Source organism: Dasypus novemcinctus, chromosome 18, assembly GCF_030445035.2.
Source record: "Dasypus novemcinctus isolate mDasNov1 chromosome 18, mDasNov1.1.hap2, whole genome shotgun sequence".
NCBI lineage: Eukaryota > Metazoa > Chordata > Mammalia > Cingulata > Dasypodidae > Dasypus > Dasypus novemcinctus.
In genome coordinates, this window is record NC_080690.1 from 32,228,435 (window position 1) to 32,253,988 (window position 25,554).

General features: G+C 42.2%; 1 protein-coding gene across 1 annotated transcript; it reads left to right on the forward strand.

Annotated features, from left to right (window-relative positions):
* The first annotated feature begins 912 nt into the window (after positions 1-912).
* GOT2 (glutamic-oxaloacetic transaminase 2) lies at positions 913-24,033 on the forward strand. Its single transcript, XM_004482976.5, has 10 exons — positions 913-1,409; positions 11,233-11,389; positions 13,282-13,410; positions 15,724-15,783; positions 16,999-17,160; positions 17,393-17,497; positions 18,286-18,436; positions 18,896-19,061; positions 21,895-22,045; positions 22,848-24,033. Exons 1-10 carry the CDS (start codon positions 1,321-1,323, stop codon positions 22,968-22,970), a joined length of 1,293 nt encoding a protein of 430 aa, XP_004483033.1. The 5' UTR covers positions 913-1,320; the 3' UTR covers positions 22,971-24,033.
* The last annotated feature ends 1,521 nt before the right edge of the window (positions 24,034-25,554 follow it).

Below are 25,554 nucleotides of genomic sequence, written 5' to 3' on the forward strand. Positions count from 1 at the left end.
TCTCCATACCCTTCTGATTCTGTACTGAACTGTATCCTTGGCATATTGACTCTTCCAGTGTATTTTTTCTTCAGACTTTTACATACACATATGAATGATTGTAGAGTGCAACCTAGTGTATTTTAGAATTTTACCTAACTGGTACCACGTTGGAAGTACAGTTCTGCAACGTACTTTTTGTTTGAGAGGCATATCCAAGATCATATATATAAATTGAGGTCATTCATTTCAGCAACTATGTAGTGCTCCACCACATAAGTGAAACACATGTACCTATTCCTTCGATGGGCAACTGTGTTTTGCTTTTATAAAGTGTCTCACTGACATCCTTATACATGTGAGGGGGGGCAGGTTCTTAGGACCTATTTCTGGCAGTGTAATTCTGAGTCCTGGGCTTGTGGTGGAATCACATGTTGTAGCCTGGGCTGGGGCAGAGGTCAAGGTTAGAAACAGTGATGAGTCTGATGAGTCTGAGATAGCAAATTAGGCTGAAAGGAAAGGACCTAAAATGCCACCCTGACTTTGTTTGACTTTAACATTCAAACAACATGGAACCACTGAGGATAAATTAAACCAGCAAAAGACACAGTTCTATTTGAGTTGTAGAGAAACGTGTCAAAGGGATAACACTTGCTTGGAGTATAACTTGTTTGAATCATTTAGTTTTTGGGGTATCAAATTAATTCGCTTTTCCCTTCAAAACTGATTATTTCCCTTCCACACACAATTGGAAGGATTCCATAATACGAAGTGTGTCATTAACAGCTCTGAGTTATTTTGTGCTTCCTAAATCAATCCCTGTTTTTAGACATAATCTGCTAATATCACTTAATCCTCACAGGAGTCTCACGTGATAGCACCATTATCTTCTCCTTAACAGCATAAGGAAACACCCAGGAAGAAGGGTAAGGTGATTTGCACTTTGGGAAACAGGCAGGCAGGACGTGTAGGGTCGGGCACCTTTTTAACTTTTTTCAGACTTCATTTTCCCTTCTTTACTAGTCGACAGCTACCTGGTTGCTCCGTAGTGATGAAGAGAATAAAACACTTTACGTGCCCGGCGCAGCGGTCCTGGAGCCCCGCAGGCAGCGATAAGCCGGGCGATCTCACCGGTCCAGGACCACGCGGCTCCGCCAAGCCCGCGTCGTTAAGCCCCTGGCCGCAGGGGACGCTGTGGCGCGGCTCGGGCCCGAGCGCGGCCGCTCTAGTCCGCCCTGCGAAGTCGCTGTTCTCGCTTGCAGCAGGCGCGGGTCCCGTAGTCCGCGCCCGCTCGTCCCCGGCTCCGCGCTGTCGCCGTCTGCTGCTCGCCTGCCGACCGCCATGGCCCTGCTGCACTCCTGCCGCGTCCTCTCCGGGGTCGCCGCCGCTCTCCAGCCAGGCCTCGCCGCCGCGGCCTCCGCCAGGGCCAGGTGAGCCGGGAGGATCTGGAGCCCGAGCGGGAGGACGGGCCTGCCCAGCAGCGCCGCTGGCGTCCGGCTCGCGCGCGCCGCGGCACCTTGTCTGCCCTCCCCTCGGCTTGCTCTCCCTGGGGCTGAGAACCGAGCGTCCGCTCCCCCCAGGCACCCTCGGGCGCCCACGTCCCTCCTCTCCCCTCCGCCGAGACAGCAGGAGAGCGAGCCAGCGCATTCCCCTGGGGAAGGAAGGGTGGCCCCTCGGCCGCACCCGGATTCCCATTCAAGGGCGGGCCCGGGGCCAGGGCCTGGTGCACCCCGAGCGCGTGGGGACGCGATGGGGACGTGGGGTGGCGAGAGCGGAGCGCGCGGGCCGTAGCGCGGGGCTGGCCTGCCGCGGATTGGCTGCGGCGCCTGGGGCCTCGTGTGCCCTTGACCTGGCGCCTAAGGACAACCATTAGGCTGTCCGGTTGTAAGGAACTGTTCATTCTTCTCCATCCCCAAATTGGCTCTGCTCTTTCATTCAGTAAATATTTCATAATCCAGTTTCTCAGAGCCGGGTACTGAACCAGTTCCGATAATACATTGGTGAACAAGACTGAGGGACGGGGAGACTTCGCTCAAAAAATTACAAATGTATAATTTCAAACTGTGCCGGGTGTTAACAGAGAAAAAGTACAGAGCATAAGGAGAGCTAGTAATTTCCTCTTGACGGAGACCTGAACCAGTCTGTTAATTCACGGAATAAGCTTATCCTGGGCACTGGCCTTAAGTATTACCTAATGAGGGACCGAGTCTCCAAACATACAAACTGCAAGGAGCAAAACCGTGGTCTCTCGTGCATACCTTGGACTTCCTTTTGAATGCACGCAGGATGCCTGTAGCGCCTGACAGACCAGCAGAACAGACTGTCCTTTCCACAACCGCAGGCTCTTGGCAGCACTGCTTTGCCCAGGCCGTCACACTTACTCCTTTCCCTGATGGGGCACCTTGGCCCACTCAGGGCTGTTGCTCTGTAAGCCTCCTTACCTCGTGGGCCCAATTAGGGAGGAGCTCGCCGTTTACACTGCGCATTTGGAGAAAAGAAAAGGGTGACTGAAATTTGTGGGAAAGAAAAAGTCCGTTGTAGTAATCTTAATCCCCTGTTTCATGGATTTGGCAGGATGGCTAGAGGCCCAATTTAAAGTACTTGGTGACGGTGCCTGTGGGTGTGGCCTCTCAGGTTGAGAGCCTGACTCATTTTTCTTTTGTCTGGTTCTCATTAGAATGTTAGCTCCACAAGAGTAGAGACCTTACTTCCTTTGTTCACCCTTCTATCTCAGCGCTTGGAATGGGTGTCCAGCATGTCTTTCAAATGGAATATTTTCATTTTAAACCATGATTTTTAAATTAATGTAACAGAAACAAATATGGCATTTTAGTGTGTTTTAGATCAAAATCTGGACCAATAGGAGAACCTTCACAGTGGTGAAAATGTGTATGAAAAAGTAAAAGCGTTGAAATGTTTGAGCACCTGCTGGTGAAGGTGGTATTCAGAGGCAAACAAGGATGCATGGTCTTTACTGAGAGCAAGCCAGAAACATTTCAAACAAACTCAGTCTGTTGAGGTTTCCTTTTTTTTTTTTAAATCATAGCTCATGCTAATACAATAAAACTGGAACTCAGTATTCTCAAGAATTACGAATTTATACTAAGAAATTCTTAATTTTCACACTTGACTCATTTAAATGGAAATCTTTCTAAATTTCAGTATTCACTTAGCTATGTATATCTTAAACAGAAAACATTGAACGTTTGATCTTTTCTTGTTGAACTGTGCTATAAAAGCAGAGTGACATTATTAGACAGTCGCAAATCAGTGAAGAAAAAATGTCTATGCTGATGCATTTTGATTTATAAAGATCAGTTTTTAATTATTTAATTCAGTGAAATAACTGAAAAAGTATTGTGAAATGATTTGGAAAGGCAGTGGACAATAGTGGTGCAAAAACCAATAGAAGATTAAAAATGTAGTGTTGTCTAAAAATATTTTAGTCATCATTGTCTCTTTTATTTTGGGCAAGATAACCTCTCCTCACATCAAAATAAGAATGTGAGGAAAGCATTTTTAAAACTGTAAAGCACTAAGTAGGCTTATGCCCGGGATAAACTGCAAGGCCTTTGAATTAGAAATGCTATCTGAATGTTTTGTACCGAACATCGTCTGGTTGGCTAATCGACATTGCTCAACAGCCCAGGTTTTGAGCTTCTGTCCAAAGTGCATTGATAGGAATCATTGTTAGGCCACAGGTTATCAGTCAGTTAGTACCCAAGGCACTCTTGTTTTCATCCCATGCTTTCCCTTTTAAAATGCCAGAGTTCTTAACAATATATGAATAGAGTCTGGAAGGAATGGGAAAATGAAGGGCTAGAGGGCATTGAGGATGATTGCTAATGTAGGACTAATCAAATTGAGTATTCCTACTCTTAGAGTTGGATTGCTCAAAATTCAGTATTTTGAAATTACTTTTAGAATTCTTGAGCGATACCACTCTTCTCCATAAAATCTCTGCCAGGAGACTGAGGGCTATGGTTTCTGAGAGAATTTCAATGCTGGATAAACTTTTTAAAGAACTTGACAAAGATATTTTTCAGTGTTTATTGTGAAAGAGCAGTGCTTTTTGTCCTTGTGGCAAGGGGCAGCTGCTTTGATGAATTACATACAGAACAAGTAGTTTATCTCTGTCATCACTCATGGAGGGTCTTGGAGGAACTTTTTTAAAAATGAAAATTTCTTACTAGAAGTTTTCCCTTTTATAATCTAATATGACCTTGACATTTAAAGTATTTCTTTCACTCCTTAGTTAATGGCTGTGATATGTTAATAGATAGGCAGGTGGCTACATGTTTGCAGGGTCTGATTCTGTTCAGAAGTTGCTTTGAGATAAATGTGTTACTTGGTATTGCTTAGATACTAGGAACAACTAAGCAGCCTAGAGCAACAACAAAAAAAAGGGATTTCATGTCTCACAAGATTCTTACAAAACCTAAATAGTAATCATCAAAAAGCAGAAAAGACATGCTTTTAGTGGTAAGGTCTTGTGACCTTATGCTCTCTGAATTCCACTCTGCCTGCTCACCTTCCTAGTCTCCATACTGGTTGCAGGATAGTAACAAATTAATTGTACTAGTAGTAATATAGTAAAAAAGATACCAGCTAACACCTAGCACTCACTGTGTGCCAGGCTAAGTGCAATATATTGATTGAATAACTCATTTATTTCATCCTTATTTACAAGTAGGTACTCTTATGCCCTCATTTTACATATGAAAAAAGTTGAGGTTTAGAGGTTTATAAAAATAAGTCACTTGCCTCTGCTCACAGAAAGCAGGTGACTTGACTGAGCTGTAATTTGAATGTGTGCAGTTTGCCCAGTGCTGAAATTGAATAAGGCAAGCTATTAAAAGAGACCTCCATGAAAAATAAGAGCCAAGGAAATCCAAAAACGAATTATCTGCCCTTAAATAAGAGGATTAACTGCACACACCAATTACAACTAATTAGACTGAGGTGATATTTGTCAGGAGATGATAAATTTAACTCTACTACCATGTCAGATCTGCCATCCACAATGCCTCCCCCCATGGAGAAGTGAGGTATATGAGTGCCGGCTGGCACCAAATTCAACCAGAGAACTATGGTTGGGAAAGAAATTCTAAAGAAATCAATTCAGTGAGCTTTGCCAGCAGCATGAAAACAGAGAACCTTCACTGTGCAGTGCTGAGACATTTGATTGGTTGAGAATAGATAAATGATAACTAAGAGAATTTAGGCTCTTTCACTTAAATAATCTGGAATCTTGCTTTGCTAGTTTCTACTTTGTTCTGTCAGAGCACCCAGTTCTTTCTCATTCTTAGCCTTTGTTCTTATGCCCCTGCTAGAAAGGCCCCTTTTCTCCTTTCATCCTTAGGTCAGCTCATGTGGGTTACCTTCTTCTGGAAAGCTTCCTGTCCCTGTGCTTCCCCCGCTCCAGGATATTAGGCCCACCCCTCAAGGTGCCCATAAGTAACGTTCTGCGCCCTACCCTCTCTCTATCTTTCTGTCCCCCACCTCCACCCAATTAATCTGGTGATGAGGGATTTGTTTTGCTCTTCCTTACCTTCCCAGCTCTTAGCACGTGGTAGCGAAGACTCTGACTAGTTTAGGCAGTGGGAAGGATTTTGGTTTATATAATATAAACGGTTATTTTACATAATCTGAAGTTATTTAGAAAGCTTTTTGCTTATTTCCCCTGAAGGAAAAGGATAAAACAGGAGTTTATCATGAGGCAAAACCTCCATTTGATACATTAATGTATCCATTCTGCCAGGAGGATGTTTATTGGAAGAAAAGACTGCTTTCCAGGGGCAATCCTAGGTAATTTAGTTTTATGCATACATGATAGCCTGAACATTTTATGTTTCCTATTTTTAGCACCCAATTTTGGGAAGTCCAAATAGAAGTTGCCAGAAGACATGTGGTCACATGACTAAAATGTGATTGTGCAGGCCTGAGAAACAATCACTGGTTACCATTTAATCAAAATGGCAGCAAAACATTTAAAAATAAACGTGGGTGGTAGCCTGGTTGAAAAAAGCCTTGGTTCTTTTGTAAGCAAGGAACCATTTTTGTTTAGTTTGGCTTTTCCTTAAGTATAAGGACATGATAGAGTCAATCTAAAGCTTAGGGAAGTATTCTGGTAAAACACAGAATCTCAACTACTCTAGGCAGATTGCATAGGTTAAAAAATGACCTTTCGTATTGTAGGTGAAGTCATTAATACTAAACCAAGAAACCTCGCTCATCAAGATTGAGCAAACCCATTTAACACATCATGGCTTCTCTTCAGACTCAGTTACGTAAATCAAGGCAAATAAAATTCACATTCTAAGTTTTGTCCTTCAGGTGCTCTTTCCTATTTGGAACAAACTGACACTTTAGGACAGTGGTTGTCAGTAGTCTGCATGGTCAAAACTATTTTCATAATATTAAGCTGTTATTTATGTTGACATGCAATGAATGTGTTTTCATCAGTGCTATTTTCAAATAAATCTATATAAGTACAGCAAATTTCTCAGTTTTGACTTCTAATGCAGTAAGTATTAATAGTTGTACCCACAGAAATAAAAGCTTATTGGCTCCTCAATAAGTTTTAAGAGTGGAAAAGATCCAAAAACCAAAAAAAATTGAGAACCACTGCTATAGCACAATCCTCTTTTTCTGAAAGACAAAAGCACAAACACAGTTGTATTTCTCTGTCACTCTTGTATAGTCTCAGCCATTCATTAGAGCTGTTAGCCAGAGTAACTTCTATTTCACAGAGCAAACTGGGGGAAGAGGGGAAATCAGCCCTGCACAAGCCTTTTAATGGACAAGCAAAACTCATAAACACACACAATACAATTTCTATAGCCACATACATCCCTTTTACACCTTAAAGTGGCAGCAAAGAGCATGGTCATTAAAATGACTTCTCTAGAACATACATAAAAAAAGAAGCAGAAGTATATAAATTTTTATTTATGCTTGGTAATCAGTGTTTCCATGTTGTGTTTTACTTACAAATTATCTCAGTATCCAATGATTAATAACCCATTAATTAATTCAACTTAATATTGGTCCAAGATTTTAAGTCATCTAGAGATCTTGGAAATTGTCTTCAGGTTGATATGCTACAAAATAGAATTCCTGTTCTCTCAAAACCACATAACCACAATCTAATCGTAAGGAAAACATCAGACTATGGAGGGGCATTTTACAGTATAGCTCACTTATATGCCTCAAAACTGAATAATGTATTGGGAAGTAGATGTTGCTCAACTGATAGAAAGTCTGTCTACCATATGGAGGGTCCAGGGTTCGATCCCCAGGGCCTCCTGACCTGTGTGGTAGGCTGGCCCTGCCACACGGGGGTGTCCCCGCGTAGGGAGCCCCACGCACAGGGAACGTGCGCCACAAGGAGAGCTGCCCTGTGTGAAAAAAACCACAGAATTGGCGCCACACATAGAGAGCTGATGCAATAAGATAATACAACAAAAAAGAGATGCAGTTTCCCAGTGCCACTGGATAATGCAAGTGGACACAGAAGAACACACAGCGAATCGACACAGAGAGCAGATAATGGAGGGGAAGGGGAGAGAAATAAATGAATAAATAAATAAGCCTTTTTAAAAAACTGAATAATGTATTGACTTTAGTGAATAATAATAATGTATTGATAATGTTCATTAGTTGTAACAAATATATCATACCACTTTAAGATTTAATAGGGGAAACTGAGGCAGAGGAACAGGGTAATATGGCAACTATACTATCAGCTCTAAAAAATTATGTGTTGATTTTAAAAATTAAAATATGTAATTGCTGTTGAAATTTAAAGTTCGTCAGAATAATGATTTAATGAGTTGAAGACAGTTATTTTTTTCATAATTTTTAACATATAGGAGTAACATTAGCCTCTTTGATCAGCAGATCAGTATAAATTTAGGAAAAACAAACCCACATAGAATAAGATCTATATTTGTATTACACTTAAATGGATAATCAGAGAAAAGGCAGCTCTTTCGTTTTAATTTGTTTTTTTTAATAGTGGAATACTATTTTTTAGTCCATAGTTCTTTTCCCAATCTTGAGGACTCTGGGATGGTGATGCCCACTCCACCATTGATTGAGTGGGGCTTCAATCCCATACATATGATGGATGGGACTCTTGCTTGCAGTTGTAGGCACTCTCAGTTCCTTGGTATGTTGTTTGTCCATCATCTTCTCCCCATTAGTTGTCCTGGATGAGTCCATTGAACTGGAGAGTAAATGTTACAACTCCATTGAGTTCAGGGCTCAGCTGGCACATGGGCAGTCCAAAGATTTAAGTCTCTTGGATGTATACCTACCAACTCTAGTACTAATTACAGATTCAAATAGAAGGACAGAAGAGTCATGCATAGGGAAACCACTGCTGAGTCTAACTCAGTCACACTGGGGCACATAAATACTAGATTAGGGGAAGCGAATTTGCCTCAACTGATACAGCGTCCACCTACTACATGGGGGTCCTGACCCACGTGGTGGGCTGGCCCACATGCAGTGCTGATGTATGCAAGGAGTGTCGTGCCACACAGGGGTGTCCGCCATGTAGGGGAGTCCCACGTGCAAGGAGTGCACCCTGTCAGGAGAGCCACCCCGCACGAAAAAAGTGTAGCCTGCCCAAGTGTGGTGCTGCACATGGAGAGCTGACACAGTGAGATGACACAACAAAAAGAGACATTCCCAGTGCCACTGACAAGAATCCAAGTAGACAGAAGAACACACAGCAAATGGACACAGAGAGCAGACAGTGGGGGAGTGGGAAGGGGGAGAAATAAATCAAAAAGTAAATAACTCTTTTTAAAAAATAAAGAACATCCATAAAAAAATTTTTTAATAAATAAATGCCAGATTAGGGCCCACTGTGAAGGGGCAAAATTCCTGAGCTATCTGCCCTAACTGTGGTATCTGGATGTCTCCATATCCCTGAGGAGCTTCGCTATTTTGAGTAGTATCTACTTTGGCTATAAATGACATCCCATTGAGATGTGCTTAAGCACTGCCTCTGGGATGGCCTCCCAACACACTTCGAAGTGTCTTAGCCAAACAAACTTATTTGTCATTAGCTTTTCCCCCTTTTGGTCCAGGTCTTTCTTTTTTTTCCAGATGTATTGCTTGTTGGTACTTGTTAGCAATCCCTCGGTGCCAGGGAGGCTAATCCCAAGGCAGCTGTTTTTATTAAATTAAAACTAAAGAGTTACATTTATCAAGTATTTAGTGTTTCTGAGTTAGACTCTGTAAGAAAAAACATTTAATTTAGCACATTTAAAGTATTAGAGGGAAGCGGATGTGGCTCAAGTGACTGAGCGCCCACCTACCACATGGGAGGTCTGGGTTCAGTTTCTGGTATCCCCTGGAGAAGATGAGTGAGAGAGCAAGCTGATGCAACAAGATGAGCAGCAAGGGGACATAAAGAGGAAGCACAGTGAGAGACACAACAAAGCAGGGAGTGGTTGGCACAAAGAATTGAGTGCCTCTTTCCCACACAGGAGGTCCCAGGTTTGGTTCCCAGTGCCTCCTAAACAGAAGACGGGCAGACACAAAGAGCACACAGCAAATGGACACAGAGACCAGACAGCGAGTGCAAACAACAAGGGGGGAATAAATAAATAAAAATCTTTTTTAAAAAGTATTAGAAACTCAGCTTCCTTCATTTCTGGACATTTTTGAAATGTTCAGTTGGTTTAAGTGCTTATTTATCTCTATAAGACAATCAGAATAGAGCAGTGAATCTAATGCCTTAATACTCTCCAGAAATGGAAATAGTTCACATTCAGACACTCAGGTTTAAAAAAAGAAAGAAAGCCTTTCTGAATTAGACGTAGAGAGTTTATAGCTTCAGATGTACAATTTTGGTACAGGCCAAAAAAAGCTCAAGTCTGATCTTCAAGAGTCTGCAAAAGTCTTAATTGATTTAATCTACTAACAGTCAAAGCCAAACAAAAGACTGTTCTGTGTCATCTCTCACCCTATAGGAATCAACCTCTATCATCCATCTACAGAGATGATTGAATGGTCAGAGCACAAAACCAAATTCCTAGTCACTAACAGAGATTAGTTTATTGGCCATAAGTACACCAGAAACAAAAGCCCAAAACAGGAGAGATGGGGATAAACAAACTAGAGAAATTGACAGTCATTTAAAGTTCTCTCGCCTCCTAGGATTCACTCTGGGAGCCAAGGAAAGATGAGGTGTACTTCCCAAGGAATGCTGTTCACAGGCAACGCCATTGGTTCTTGGTAGATCACCTCCAAAACAGTTACAGGATAATTTTTTAAACGTAAAATCATGACTCACACCACTATAAAATAATGACCATTGTCAAGCATTTTAAACCATTAATTAATGAGGGAACCGGTAGGATGTTAAACCCAGTTCCTCCTGCTGATTGTTAATTAATCCCTCTATACTTCACAGATCTCTCTCTCCATAGCCACACTGCTGCTCACCTGGCTCAGGCCCTCCTCTCCCCCACCACCTCTCTCTCTAGCTAGGTAACAAACCAGCTTCTTCAGTGATCCTTCTGTACCCACTCTAACTGCTCTGCCTTTACTACCCACTCAGCAGCCAGATGGGTTCCCAAAAATTCAAGTCTCTTTCATGTCACTTTCCTCACCTGATCACCATTCTACCTACCAAAACAAACAACTTTGAGTGATCCTCCATGTTTCACTACCTCCAGGTGAGACTCGGTTTAAAAAACAAAACAAAACAACCCCTCCCTACCTTAATAAATTACTGGCCTAACTGAAAAAAAAAAAAGGGGAGGCCCAGGAACCAGTATGTTTAACAAGCTCTCCAAATAGTGCTCTCTACAAGTTTGGAAACAGAATAAAACCCAGACCCTTTGGGCAAGTTAAATAATACTCTTGCATTGTCCCTTGCTTACTTCTCTAGTCTCATCTTTTACCACACTCATCTCACTGCCTGGGGAGTTCTTTGCCTGGGGAGTTCACATCAGGTCTGTCCTGCTCTAAAAGCATAAATAAACACCCTGTCCTCCGCAGGATGGTTCAGGTGCCCCCTTTTGCTTCTCATAGCATTTGTGTTGAAATTATTTATGTCTCCTGCAAGGTGCTTTGAAGTCTTAACACATTGCCGTGTGATGGGCGCCTATCGCCATGCCTTGTGCATAACAAGCACAAGCATTTTTTAAAATGGATCTTGGAGTAGTCAGAGACATTCCTGGCCATGGGGATCTAGTTAACTTGACTGATGTCCTGTATTTTTCGTTTCAGCTCCTGGTGGACCCACGTGGAGATGGGGCCCCCAGATCCCATCCTAGGAGTCACAGAAGCCTTTAAAAGAGACACCAACAGCAAAAAGATGAATCTGGGAGTTGGTGCCTACCGGGATGATAATGGAAAGCCTTATGTGCTCCCTAGCGTCCGGAAGGTAAGCTTACTGTCCATCTCCTGCTGAATTAGAATGAGTAAACTTAAGAGAGCTGCTGGAGGATGGCAGAAAGGGTGCCAGACTGGAAGTCAAGAGATGCGAGTTCCAGAAGCAGTACTGGCTTTAACTGTATTAATCAAAACAGGCATAGTGTCATCTTTAATCCTGGGGTGCACAAAAAAGAAAAGACTTTAAACATTATCTCTTGGTGGTAGGAAGAGCCCCTTGTGGATGAGGGTTACTATTGTTATTTTCTATTTCTCTGATTTTGATTATCTTAATAAAACTTGGGGGAAGCAGATGTGGTACAAGCGAGTGGGCTTCCGTCTGCTATATGGGAGGACCCAGGTTCGACCCCTGGGGCCCATTGGTAAAGGCATGCCAATGTGGTGAGCTGGGCCCGCGCGGCGATGCAGAAAGATGATGACGCAACGAAAAAAGAGAAACGACAAAAAAAGAGACTTAAGGGTGAGCCAAGGTGAGACGCAACAGAAACCAGGAACTGAGGTGGCACAAACAACAGGGAACCTCTCTCCCACATCAGAGGTCCCCAGGATCGAATCCCAGTGAAGCCTAGAGGGGAAAACAAGAAGAGAAGACAAAAGACAAACAAGAGAAGACAGAAGAGAACAAGAAGAGAAGACAAAAAGAAACACACAGAAGATAGCACAGCAAATGGACACAGGCAGCAAAACTGCTGACGGGTGGGGGCAGACAAAAAACTTGGGTACATATGCATGCTTTGCCCTTTCTTCTTACTGGTCTGCAGAATTTTTTTTTTTTCACTTTTTCGTCTTTTCTGTTTTTGTTATATTTTTATTAGTAATCTTTCTGTTGATTATCATTATAATTGTAAAGAATATAACTCCCTTGGAATAATTTTTTTTAAAGAAGTTATGTGATTCCTGTCCATCAGCACCTCCCCTGATGAAATATGAATGTGCTGCTTGGTCACTTCCAAAAGGGTAGGGGTGATGATGTGTTGTTCCTCCACACAGCAGAACTAGGCACTGTGAATGGGAGTTACAGAAGAATACTTTGGGGTGAGAGTGCAGATCTCTGTAATATGAACTGTACACAGCAGAACCGGGGCTCGGTGAAACACGTGTGCAAGACATGAGTGGATGGGAGTAAATGAGGGGTCACATCAGGTTCCTTCAGGCTCTACAATTCTCTGAGTAGAAGAAAGGACTGAAGAAGCAATTGTGAGGAAATGACTCACCTAAAAACTGCCAGCGGGGTCTCGGGTCATGCAATGAATGCTTTTGACCTCAGTACATCAAGTTTTGAATGTGAAAGTATTCAGTAAGTATTAGCTATTGTTGCAAGCTGGAATGCCACCAAACACTTTTGTACATCACCTTATTATCTTTTCACCTCAACCATGTGAGGTGTAGATGCAGTTGCTTCCCCATTAACAGACAGAAAGCTTTAATAACTTGCCTGAGGCCCACCAGTGGTAAGTGACAGCCAGACCTGACACCAAAGCATGAAGATGGTGACTATTCTATTAACCTTTCTTGGTTCTTAGGCTGTTATATACCTTGAAATGTTTCTCTTTTTTTTATGGGTTTAGTTTGATTTTATCATCTTCTGTCTACTTTGTGTTTCTCTTAAAACCTTGTTCTTGCCCATTCTGAGAATGCCATATTCTGTCAAATGGTAACCAAGAGATTCTATAGACCCATCTCCATACAGCTTAAAGAAAAAAATAAAAGGTATTTCTGTTCTATGATATAGAATATCATGTATTCTACTTACCGTTCTTCCTGGACTTTAATGTCAAATAAAAAACAAGGTTCCTAAACTTTAACTTATAAAACACTAAATATTAATCGTGGTACTTGCAGGTAAGGAGGGGGAACTAAATGGATGCATTTTTTCTGGTCTAGGCAGAGGCTCAGATTGCTGCAAAAAGCTTGGACAAGGAATACCTGCCCATCATTGGACTGGCCGAATTTTGTAAGGCATCTGCCGAACTGGCGTTAGGTGAAAACAGCGAAGTGTTGAAAAGTGGCCGGGTAAGCTGAGCAGACTCTGGCATCATATGGGGTCTGTTTTTTAATGTTGCCAAGTTAAAACAAATATGAAAAGATAATTCGTTTCATGTGTAGTCGATAGTACATTAGTTCTAATTAAATAAAAGGCTATATATTACCCTAATTCCAAAAATGGAATAATATTCCTGAAATGGAGTTTCTGATTGAGAAATCTGGCACTGCTTTTGCTGTTAGTCTGTGTTCATTTTACATCGAATATGCTTGAGAAAAGTCTAACGAGGCCCAGTTGTAGGCCTAGAATTAGCCCTCACGTTCATGTCCTAAGATTCCAGCAGGAAACAGACCACACATGGACTGGTGGGGCCAGGACCAGTCTTGACTCCTTTTGCGGCCAGTTTGGACATTGAAAGAAAGACGACCACCCCCTCTCCTCCCTCCACTGTCAGCAGTCCCAAGAGTGTCACCACATTCCTGAGGGAGTATAAAGTGTCTCTAGGTGATCTCCCTGCAGCTCAGCTCCCTGGAGGGCCCTCTTACTGTGGGAGAAAGGTGGCCAGCTCTAAGGATCACTGGACAGAAGCTCTTTACAAACTGATTCCTGTTCGTGCCCACAGAGTAGCCAGTTGCTCCTGTCAATCTCAGGCTCAGGTGGGACATGGCCAGACTGTGAAACAGAGCACTGGCCACCATGGGGCCTCATGTGCCTTGTGGTTTGGAGAAAAGTGTGTGGGTTTTTTTGTTGTTTTTTGTTTCTTTGTTTTAAAGAAGATAAGGTTTTGAGTATTTATTACCTTTGCTCCTAAAATGTGTTTTTTAAATAGATACATTATTTTGTATAAATATTTATTTTTCTAGGTAAGTCTGGAAAAAACTTATCAAGTAGCAAAATAAAGCCAACATTTTCCCCACAGGGCCAAAATAAATACAGCTTATTCACAAAACTGGTGTAAGTCCACATGTTCATTAATTCAGAGAACAGCATGCAACTTTACCTCAGGTAATATAGGAATTATTCTAAGTCAGGGATAGAATATGGTTTGGTTGATAGCATACAACCCAACCAACTATTAATCCCTTATAAAACTCTGTGGGTTTTGTTTTTGTTTTATTGTAGTAACATATATATAACACAAAATGACCCATATTAACCATTTTTAAGTATAAAATTCAGTGGTATTAATTACATTTCCAGTGTTGGCTTCCGTTACCATCATACATTACCAAAACTTTTTCACCACATAAACTGTGTACTCTTTAAGTATTGACTCTCTATTCCCCACTTCCCTTGCCTCTGGTAAACTCTAATCTACCAACTTTCTCTACAAATTCCTTCTTATAGATATTTCATATAAAAACTAATTCATTCTGTGATTTTGCTGAGTCTGTGCCAGTCCAGCCACTTGTAACCTGAGTATGAGATTGGCCTATCTTAAAATAACATCATCAACTTGTCCTTTATAAATTGATGTGCCTTTGTGAATAACTAATATTATCATACCTGTAGTCTGCTGAATAAAGTTATTTCTATCTATCTAGTTTACAAGAGTCAAATGTAAAGAGTTTGTTTAGTTGGATTCTCCCAGTTTAATCTATTGCCACCCTGGTCCAGAAAATATGTTCATATGTTTTTTTGTTTGTTTGTTTTTTAATATGTTTACGTTTTGTAGAGATTAAAGTACCTTGTGCTTATTTGGTGCCTTTAAAACATTTTTTAAAAAACAAGACTCTTAAACCTGTTGATGGTTTCTTACTCATCCCCTAAAGCTGATTTGAAGAGGCAAATTTATCTCCAGCATCTTCCTGTTGCCCATAATAGGAATATTTTCAGATTATGAAAACTCATAGAGAGGGACTTATTAGACAATTGTCAAAATATAGTAGTGTTATCCTAATATTGTCAACTTGCTTTTCAAGGAACTTTGTTCAGAGAGTCATTCAATTTTCTATAACTCTAGAATAATGTTTTACTGCTGTGACTCTTCTTAGTGTCTTTTTTTCTTGGCATAAATCACTGCTTCCTCATATGGAGAAGGAATTATTTTACATTGGGGTAATATTGGTAACAGGCAGAAAAGAATTAGCTTCTCTATCAACAAGGGTGTTGGAATCTAAAGACAGCTCTTTTGGGAACAGGTGAGGAGAATGTCTCTTAGCAAATAGGGAGGTAAAATGCCAAATATTCCTTTGGGACATTGCTTTCAGCTCCTAAAGCACGAAGGGTACTGGCTGTACAGAGCAGTGCCTCTCTGTGTGCTTGGCCTCAGTTCTGCTAATTAGTGTTGGGCCTGCAGAGAGAGTGTGGCACCTCACTGACTATGAGTGTCTCTCCTTCAGTACACCACCGTGCAGTCCATCTCTGGAACAGGAGCATTACGGATTGGAGCCAGTTTCCTGGTGAGTCTGAAAACTCCTTCTGGGAAGAACTGCAAGGTGGGCTGAAATTGAGGATGAAGGGTTTCCTACTGATTGTGTGTTTGGCTGCTGGCCCTAGAATTCTATTTCCTCTTTCCAGAAAGTTGACAGTTTTCCTGTTCTCTGATAAATGGAGTTGGGGAAAAGATATTTGAACCAACACAAGTATTTGAAGAAATTACATGGAAGATATAATAATAGTAACTATAGTTTATTGAGTGCTTCCTGTTACTAGAAGCTTTTGTTATTTTAACTCATTATTCCTTTTTTTTTTTTGCTACGGGGGATGGAGATTGAACCCAGGACCTTGTATGTGGGAAGCCAGCGCTCAACCCCTGAGCTACATTGGCTCCCTGAGTTGGGTTTTTTTTTTTTTTTCATTTGTTTGCTTGTTGTATGTTTTTTTGGTTTTAAGGAACTGGAATCCAACCTGGGACCTTCCTATGTGGGAAGCAGGTGCTCAACTGCTTGAGCCACATTCACTCCCTACATTTGTTGCTTTTTTTTTTTAAAGATTTATTTTTTGTTTCTTTCCCTGCTCCCCCGTCACCCCCCCCCCCCCCCCCCCCAGTTTTCTGCTCTCTGTGTCCATTTGCTGTGTGTTCTTCTGTGTCTGCTTGTATTCTTATCCGTGGCACTGGGAATCAGTGTTTCTTTTTGTTGCATCATCTTGCTGCGTCAGCTCTCCGTGTTGTGCGGTGCCATTCCTGGGCGGCTACACTTTTTCGCGCTGGGTGGCTCTCCTTACAGGGTACACTCCTTGCGCATGGGGCTCCCCTACATGGGGGACACCCTTGCGTGGCAGGGCACTCCTTGCATGCATCAGCCCTGCATGTGGGCCAGCTCCACACGGGTCAGGAGACCCTGGGTTTGAGCCGCGGGCCTCCCATGTGGTAGGCGGACGCTCTATCCATTGGGTCAAATCCGCTTCCCATTTGTTCTTTTAATAACCCTGTGAGGGAAGTATATTTAACCCCATTTCACAAATGAAGAAAGTGAAGCCCAGAGAGATCACAGCCAGTAGCTGTCAGGACCTGGATTCTGACCAGGCGGTCTGGCTACTGCATCCATACACACTCTCAACCACTGAGAGAACCTGGGTTTCAGTGGATTAAGTTATCCTCTCAGTAAAAAATACCAACTTAACTTTGCCTCTTCTTTCTTCATTTTCCCATCCCCTTTCATCTCCCCTTTTAGCAAAGATTCTTTAAGTTCAGCCGCGATGTCTTTCTTCCGAAACCGTCCTGGGGAAATCACACGCCCATCTTCAGGGACGCAGGCATGCAGCTCCATAGCTATCGATACTATGACCCCAAGACTTGTGGCTTTGACTTCACAGGCGCTATGGAGGACATCTCGGTAAGTATGGCTTTCAGAGTGGGCGGGGCAGAGGAACAAGGAATAAACCTCCCTGTGGAGGTGTGATGGCACCCAGCTGGGTTCCAATATCTGACTTAAAGTACTGGGCATGCACTAGCTTCCAGGCCTTGGGTTGTCTTTGTTATTTAGCAAAGGATGGTGATCCTCTGGCATTTCAGGTCTCCCTTAAAGCTGCAAAGCAAAGTAATCTCTTGGCTGTGTTTCTCTTTAGAAAATACCAGAGCAAAGTGTTGTTCTCCTGCACGCCTGTGCCCACAATCCCACGGGAGTAGACCCTCAGCCTGAGCAGTGGAAGGAAATAGCAGCAGTGGTAAAGGTGAGGAGGGTAAACTGGCTGCTGACAGTTTGTTTAGATACTAGATTTGAATGCTTAGCTTGGCAAAAACTTAACAGCAAGAATTCGTTAACCTTAAGCTGCAAAAAGATTTTCGTGCGTGGAAATTTCCAGGAAAGTTTCCTCATTTACATAATTAACAGTTCTGTAATTGATGGTACACAAGCAATTTGAAAATGATTTTTTTGCTCAGCATAGGTGTAGGAAATTCTGTATGAAACCTGTCATTGGCTAGCCTGCATGAGAGGCATCCTCTCTGACCCCAGGATGTCTACTGCTAATACATGTATTTGTCTTGCACAATGGTTGGTTGTTCATTTATATACTTTCATGTCCTCGCCTTTCCTTGCCACTGTCCCCAACATTGCCATTATCATTCATAGAGCATAGTCAGCTGCCAGAGAAGGCACTAATCAAAATTCCTAAGGAGAAAACTATCTTTCCTCTTGTTTTATTTCCCCATTTTCACTCCCTTTGTTTCCCTTTTTTTCACCTTTTGTCACATCTGTGCTGTAAACAAAATAAGACAGAAAAACTATTCAGAGGGAACTTTCAAGATGAGCTGACTCTAATGAGGCTGTCCCAGGAGCCCTGGCTTTGGTTTGCCAGAGTTACATTAGCCCCAGAGGAGGCTGATGCTGAGCTTCAAAGTATATCCTAACTCTAGGAAAATTAAAACATCTCCCAGTCTGCCATCTGGGGCGAAAACTGTTAACTCCGGGCATCTTCAGAGGGACTGCCTAAAGCCTTGGTCTTCCTCTCCTTCCCAGAAAAAGAACCTCTTTGCATTCTTTGACATGGCCTACCAAGGCTTTGCCAGTGGTGATGGTAACAAGGATGCCTGGGCCGTGCGCTATTTCATCGATCAGGGCATTGACGTTTGCCTCTGCCAGTCGTACGCCAAGAACATGGGTTTATACGGTGAGCCAAGGGACCCAGCGTGATGCACATTCTGATGAGAGTGAAGATGAGCTGGGAGAGGTTGTCACAGAGATGTAGAGTTAGGTTCTGGGGTGTGAATGTGTGTATGTTTGAGCCTGTGTCCCTCCCGAAGACTGGCATAGTGGATTTTCTCAGCCTTCTTTGCCACATATTCTTTAGTGTCCCTCAGTTAGTCTAGAAAAAAAGAAACAAACTGGTTCCTGCCTCTCTAAACAAAAAGTGGCCAAGAATATAAATAAAATGAAAGGAGACTTGAATACTCTTGAGAACTCAGTCTTTCTGTTGTGTCTGGATTCACGATTCTGGTTGTTGTTTTTAAACTATAAATCATGTTTGTGGTGCTGCTGATGAAAAATAAAATCTAGCAAATTTAATCACGATTTACTCCGGCATGTTAGATAACAGAACTAGAAGACATGTCCCATTCTGTCTTTTCAGGTGAGCGTGTGGGGGCCTTCACTGTAGTCTGCAAAGATGCTGATGAAGCCAAAAGGGTGGAGTCGCAGTTGAAGATCTTGATCCGTCCCATGTATTCCAATCCTCCTATCAATGGGGCCAGGATTGCTTCCACCATCCTGACTAACCCGGACTTGCGAAAACAATGGTAAAGGCCCAGTGCCTCTCCCAGCTGTCTGCCTGTTCCTTCAAAACTCCTTTATAACAGCCTCTAGTGGCATTACTAGTAGGACTCAGCTTCCATAGGATGCTAGGGAAAGAAACGTGCCTTTGTCAGCACTTTAAAACAAAGTCAGGGGGAGCAGTGTAGCCTTGGGGTCACACACCTGCTTTATATGTATGAGATTTGGGTTCAATCCCTGGTACCTCCTAAAAAAAAAAAGAATGCCATAAAACAAAGTTAGCACTTGTCTTTCCCCTATAGGAGACAAGCAAAATTCAGAGAAGACAGTTCCTTTTATTCCAGTATCTCCATGTTAAGTAAAGCCTGACTTCCCCTGAATTCATAAGTATCTTATGTAGAGAAACCTTAAGAACAACATATTTTTATTTTTATCCCCATAATAGCTAGCACTGAATTGATATTTCTGAATAATTTGTTTTTATTATTCATACTATCTTTTTGTGCCTGTTCTCCAAATTAGTATTTCTCAGTTTTTTTCTTTACTAGAACTCATGTAAGAAATATTTTACATTGTGATCCCGAATGATCTGCCTGTATGTGTCTATGTAACTGAAATCATTTTGAAAGTTTAATACTTAGTTCTGTGTGTGCTATAGTCCAATATTTTCTAAATGCCAGTTGTACTTCACTAAATCGAATTTATGACCTGGGTCATGACACACAATTTAGAAAACAAACATTGTTCTAGATCAGGGTTTGGCAAATCTAGCAGGTTAAATCCAGCTCTCTGCCCCCCCCCCCCCCCACTTGTAAATATAAAATTTTATTGGAACGCAGTCATGCCTATTTGTTTACAAATTATCTGTGGCTGTTTTCCTGTTACAACCCAGTAGATGCTAGAGAGACAGTATGGACTGTCCAAGAAACTTCATATGTAGCTCACCTCATCATATGACAACAATTTTTTCCTACCTTAAATATATAATAATCTTAAGAACATTGAAATAAATAGTAAAAGTCTAGAAGTTCTCTTTTTTTTGTCATTATAAAATTAATGTTTCAGTACATTTCAGAAAGTTTGCAAGAGGGAAAAAATTAAGCGTAACTCTAGCTTCTATAATTGTTTTTTTTTCCCCTTTGCCCATGTTTTTGTTGTTGTTGTTGCTGTTGTTTTAATTATTATTTCTCTCCCCTTCCCCCACCCCCAATTGTCTGCTCTCTGTGTCTATTCGCTGTGTGTTCTTCTGTGGGAATCTGTCTCTTTTTGTTGCGTCATCGTGCTGTGTCGGCTCTCCATGTGTGTGTGGCGCCATTCCCGGGCAGGCTGCACTTTTTTCATGCTGGGCGGCTCTCCTTACGGGATGCATTTCTTGCGGATGGGGCTCCCCTACGCAGGGGACACCCCTACGTGGCAGGGCACTCCTTGTGCGCATCAGCACTGTGCATGGGCCTGCTCATCACACTGGTCAGGAGGCCCTGGGTTTGAACCACGGACCTCCCATGTGGTAGGTGGACGCCCTATCCTTGGGCCAAATCCGCTTCCCTTTTGCCTGTGTTATGTTTGTATGTATAGGGTTGCTTTTGTTCAAGTAGGGGTTTTTTGTTTCCATTATCCCTGGTGGTAAGCTGTTTGGGTTTTGGGTTTTTTTATGTGTGCATTTCGATGCACATTTGAAGTCTGTGGTATTTAAAATACTGTGCTAGATGGTGACAAGCCCCATGGGGAGTTTCTAATCTAGTAAGAAAGATGCATGTATACCATTGATATAAAACAGGAATGAAATAAATGCTGTATGGAGGAAGAGCTCCTCTGGTGCGTAATTGGGGAAGATGTAATAAAGACTGTAGCTTGAAGAGAAGGCCTTTTTTCCAAAGGAACTGAAGGGGAAAGGGAAAATCGGGCAGACAGATCTGCACCAGAAGAGACACAGTCACGTATGGAATGCGTAGGTAGAACGTCCAAAGTCTTTGTAGCAAAAACCTTGGATGTGAAGAATGTAGAAAACAACAAAGGCAAGGTGGGAACAGATCATGAACTCCCCTGACTGATGTAAGAAATCACAGCTTTGCTGTGTAGGCGCAAGGAGCATAGGGTTTGCCAAGGTAGTGTTGAGTGTAGCTGTGTGTCATACACTCAATGCCTTAAGAACACAGGCCTCAAAGTGAATGGCGCTGGCTGGGTGGTGACTGCTGGGAATTTGAAATCCAATGGCACATCTAGAGGGGCCAGGCACTTCTCAGCAACAGCCAGAACTCACACTGCTGATGTGGTATTTCCAGCTTCTCACTTTTCAAGAGAAATGAGAAGTCTAGGTTTCTATGTACAAATGCCCAATTTCAACAAAATCTTTAATTGGTTCAAACAAAGCATGACTAGGGCCCTCACTTGGCCTCTAATTGGCAGTTTACAACTGTCTATTCTAACTGAATATGACTTCATCGTAGAGAGATGGTTTAGGAATTTGAACACGTAAGAAAAGGGAGATAGACTGCAAATGCTTTGACAGTAGTCTACTTGGTAAAGGTTGACAGTCGTTTGCTGTAGAGCCATGGGGATGGAATGGAAGGGTAGAGCCTGAGGAAGGGGGAGATTGTGTTCAGAGTCAAGCAAGTCTTTTCAGGCTTCTGGACAGAATTAACCCTGTCCGGTTCTTGGGGCTCTCTTGGCGCAGCACTGCAACTTCTGTTAGCCTTGTTCTACAGTTAGCTGTTTACAGGTCCGATGCCCAGACTGAGCTTTTAGCTGCAAAGACCATATCTCAGTCCTTCATTTCTCCTTGGTACCTGACACAAGGTTTAGCACACTGTAGGTTCACAGTGCATTGTCTTAACTGTGACATCCTGGATTTTCTTACAGGTTGCAAGAAGTGAAAGGCATGGCGGACCGCATCATTAGCATGCGGACTCAGCTGGTCTCCAACCTCAAGAAGGAGGGCTCCTCCCACAACTGGCAGCACATCACTGACCAGATTGGCATGTTCTGCTTCACAGGGCTAAAGCCTGAACAGGTGAGAGGACTCTGGCTTCTCAGCAGCTGACAGATTGCTTAGTCCTTGAGAACCAGAAGAATTCTTCTAGTTCACCTGCATTCTAAGTTACCCTAAAAACAGATTTTTTTGGAGCTCTTTTAAATAAAGGTAGTACATAGAACTCATCTTAGGTATTGCTTTTTATTAGTTGTTTACCTATCTGTATCCTTCTTGAGACTAAACTTCTGAAGAGTTTGGGTTGTTTTAATGACCGCTATTCCTTGTCCAAAAGATGCCAGAATAATAGCTTTGTCAAACAGAAGCCTGAATATTGAGTAGAGAAATAGCTATTCCATAGCTGAATTCCAGTTCTACTTTTCTATACATGCAGACCCTTAAGATTTATTTTTTCGACTGTTCAAACCTCGGAATTCATCTTCCTACTTTAAAAAGTACTTGCTACTTTATTCTTCCGTCACTCTGAGATTGTATAACAAACTCTGGGAGTAGGCTTTCAGTACAAAAAGAGCTTCTTGGTAGAAGCTGTGAGGTGCCCACCTCCCACATGGGAGGTCCCGGGTTCAGTTCCCACTACCCCCTGAAAAAACAACAAGCAAAATTAAAAAAAAAAAAAAAAAAAACAGAAAACTCAGGGAAGCCAATGTGGCTCAGCAGTTGAGCACCGGCTTCTAACATACAAGGTCCCAGGTTCAATCCCCAGTCCCCAATACCTAAAAACAACACAGAGCTTCTGTTTTTTTCTTTGTTAACAAGTTGACTGTTGTGTCATGCCAAGGCTGAGCAATCTCCCTGGTATACCCAAACTCTCCTCTCTCTGCAGGTGGAACGGCTGACCAAGGAGTTCTCCATCTACATGACAAAGGATGGCCGAATCTCTGTGGCAGGGGTCACCTCTGGCAATGTTGGCTACCTTGCCCATGCCATTCACGAGGTCACCAAATAATTTCCCTGGTGAGAGGGAGCAGAGACATCCTTTCTGTCTCCATTCTCTTCTGTGTGAACTCCACAAGGATGAAGAAGGGCAGGTGGTGGTGAGCAGATCATTTCTTTCAGCCACGGTACTTCACATTCAGCCACTGAATGTCTTAATTGTTTCACAGAAAAGAAGACATGGTGAAATAGGGCAGAGGCATCCGTGGCTGGTGTCTGGAACTTTGTGGCTCTAAACCAAACTCTTCTCCCATTCTTTTGTCTCCAGCTTCTCCAAAAGAGTTGTACACATGCAAGAAAGTCAGAGCCGAAAAACCTGTCAATCACACCATTGCAATATTTCTGAAGCTTTAACTGAAACACCTTACTATGGTGAGGGGTTCCTCTATTGATCCAAAATGAAAATCAGTGTGTTGGAGGCTGTCTGAGAAGGCTAGTGCTAACATAACAGTTGTTCTCTGTTTGTCCTCTCTTTTTTGCACAACCTTACCAACAGAAGGAAAAGAAAATATCCTATTTCCAGTCATATTTAAGGAAAAAAAGCTTCTTCTTTTAAATACTTGCAGGCATTTTAATGTTCCTTTCTTCTCCCGTATCATTGTCCTTTTCCTTAAACACAAAGATCTAAAAGTGGCCTAAACTATCATGTCATTTTACTGCTTGGTTCACCATTAATCCCACCCAGTCATGATTTACTTGTTAGAAGAACTATGGACATAATTTAATGCATATCCCATTCCCTTGCCTTTCTCAGTAAAGAATCTTGGGGAATAGGTAACTGCACTTTATTCCATCGTCCCCTTCCATGATTGTCTTCTGTCGGGTGTTGACCCCTGCCCGCTTGACCCTTTACCTTCGTCCAAGGTGGTTGTGCAGTCACTTCTCTCCCATCGTGAGTCGGGCAATGCTGGGCAGTAGCAGGAAAAAGGATATTCTGGACTTTGGCTTTAACCTTATGTGTGCTGCCAGCCGTGCTCAAGCTCCAACCTTTGGAAAGATAACCATCATCTGCTCTTCTCATGTAAAAAAAATAACAGCTTGGTTTCTCTGTTAGAATAAAATTACTGTAGACCTAACCACTGTCTACTAAGATGTCTTTTATTTTGAATGGGGGAAGGGTGTAGAAGTGGGTGTATATCCCAAAAGTTTGGAGTCTTGTTCAGCTGTCTATAAGCCAATAGATGTGTTGGCCATTCCAAATGCAGACTGAAGACACATCTTGATCTCATTCATCTTGCCATTTGGCTTGAAGAATCTAAAGGACTGGAGGATAAGTGGAGTACCCCACAGGCTGGCTCCACACCATGCTGGGAGGGGGTGGAGAGGCTAGCAAGTGCGCTGCGAGCTTTCCCTACCATTTTTCACACTGCTTTTTCTTGACTTGGTACTTGCCCAGTTACTGCAACCCTGTAACTGTTTCCTGGAATTTTGAGGAATGTGGCTCTGCCAGTTTTTGCTAGTTCAAAGATTCTCTGGAGTAATGGCACTCTGGGGCATCTTAAGCTGCCATTTTGGTTGATGGGTGAGATTGGATTTGGTTATTTGTCTTTTCATTGAATTGTCAGTGTTCTTTATTCTGACTGCAAGCCCCTTATCAGACATATGATTTGCAAATAGTTTCTCCCACACCATAGATTTTTTTTTTCACTTTCTTGATGGTGTACTTTGAAACACGAAGTTTTTATTTTTGATTGTCTCATTTATCTATGCTTTTCTTTTTTCACTTGGTTTTTGTTGTTATATCTAGGAAACCATTGCCTAATGCAACTCATGAAGATTCATGCCTATGTTTTCTTCTTCTAAGAGTTTTGTAGTTTTTGTTCTTACATTTAGGTCTCTGGTCAATTTAGTTAATTTTTATATATGGTCCAAGTACAGGTCCAACTTGACCCAGGAACATTTGACCTAGCAACATATGTTGAAAAATTATTCTTTCCCCATTTAGTTTTTCTGGCATCCTCGTTGAAAATTAACCATAATTGTGAGGGTTTATTTCTGGACTCTGACTTTTATTCCATGATCTATATATTTATTCTTAGGAGTGCTTAGCTGTTACCTTATTGAGGATCCCTTGTATGTGATGAGTTGCCTCTCTTGCTGCTTTCAAGATTCTTTGTCTTTTGACAGTTTAGTTATGATGTTTCTAAGTGTGGCTCTCCAAGTTTACCTTATATGAATTTATTGAACTTCTTGGATGTGTAGATTAATGTTTTTCATCAAATTTGGTATCTGAGTTTCCTAGGGCTTCTTTGTCAAAGTACCACAAATTGGACGACTTAAAACACCAGAAATTTATTGCCCTACAATTCTGGAGGCCAGAAGCCCAAAATCTGCAGGAGAGAACCCTTATTCTTATCTTCCTAGCTTCTGATGGTTTGCTGGAAATCCTTGCACTTCAGTCTCTGCCCCAGTCATCACATGAAGTTCTCCCTTGTTGTAAATAGGACCTTTGGAAGATTTTGTTTTTAGTTTAGGTATAAACCAAATGAATGAGGTTCAACCCTAGTCCTGTTACTGGAGGCAATGAAGACAAAGCCACATGGAGGAGCAGAAGCTGGGAGTTAATGGAAGCTGGAACCTGGAGAGAGAAGAGAGGA

What these genes read in the sequence shown, in the direction of transcription:
- GOT2 (XM_004482976.5), top strand. Translation starts at nt 1,321, where the DNA reads ATGGCCCTGCTGCACTCCTGCCGCGTCCTCTCCGGGGTCGCCGCCGCT. An exon ending in CAAGAACATGGGTTTATACG is followed by an intron (nt 18,437 to 18,895) that starts GTGAGCCAAGGG and finishes CTGTCTTTTCAG; the next exon opens with GTGAGCGTGTGGGGGCCTTC. An exon ending in CAGGGCTAAAGCCTGAACAG is followed by an intron (nt 22,046 to 22,847) that starts GTGAGAGGACTC and finishes CTCTCTCTGCAG; the next exon opens with GTGGAACGGCTGACCAAGGA.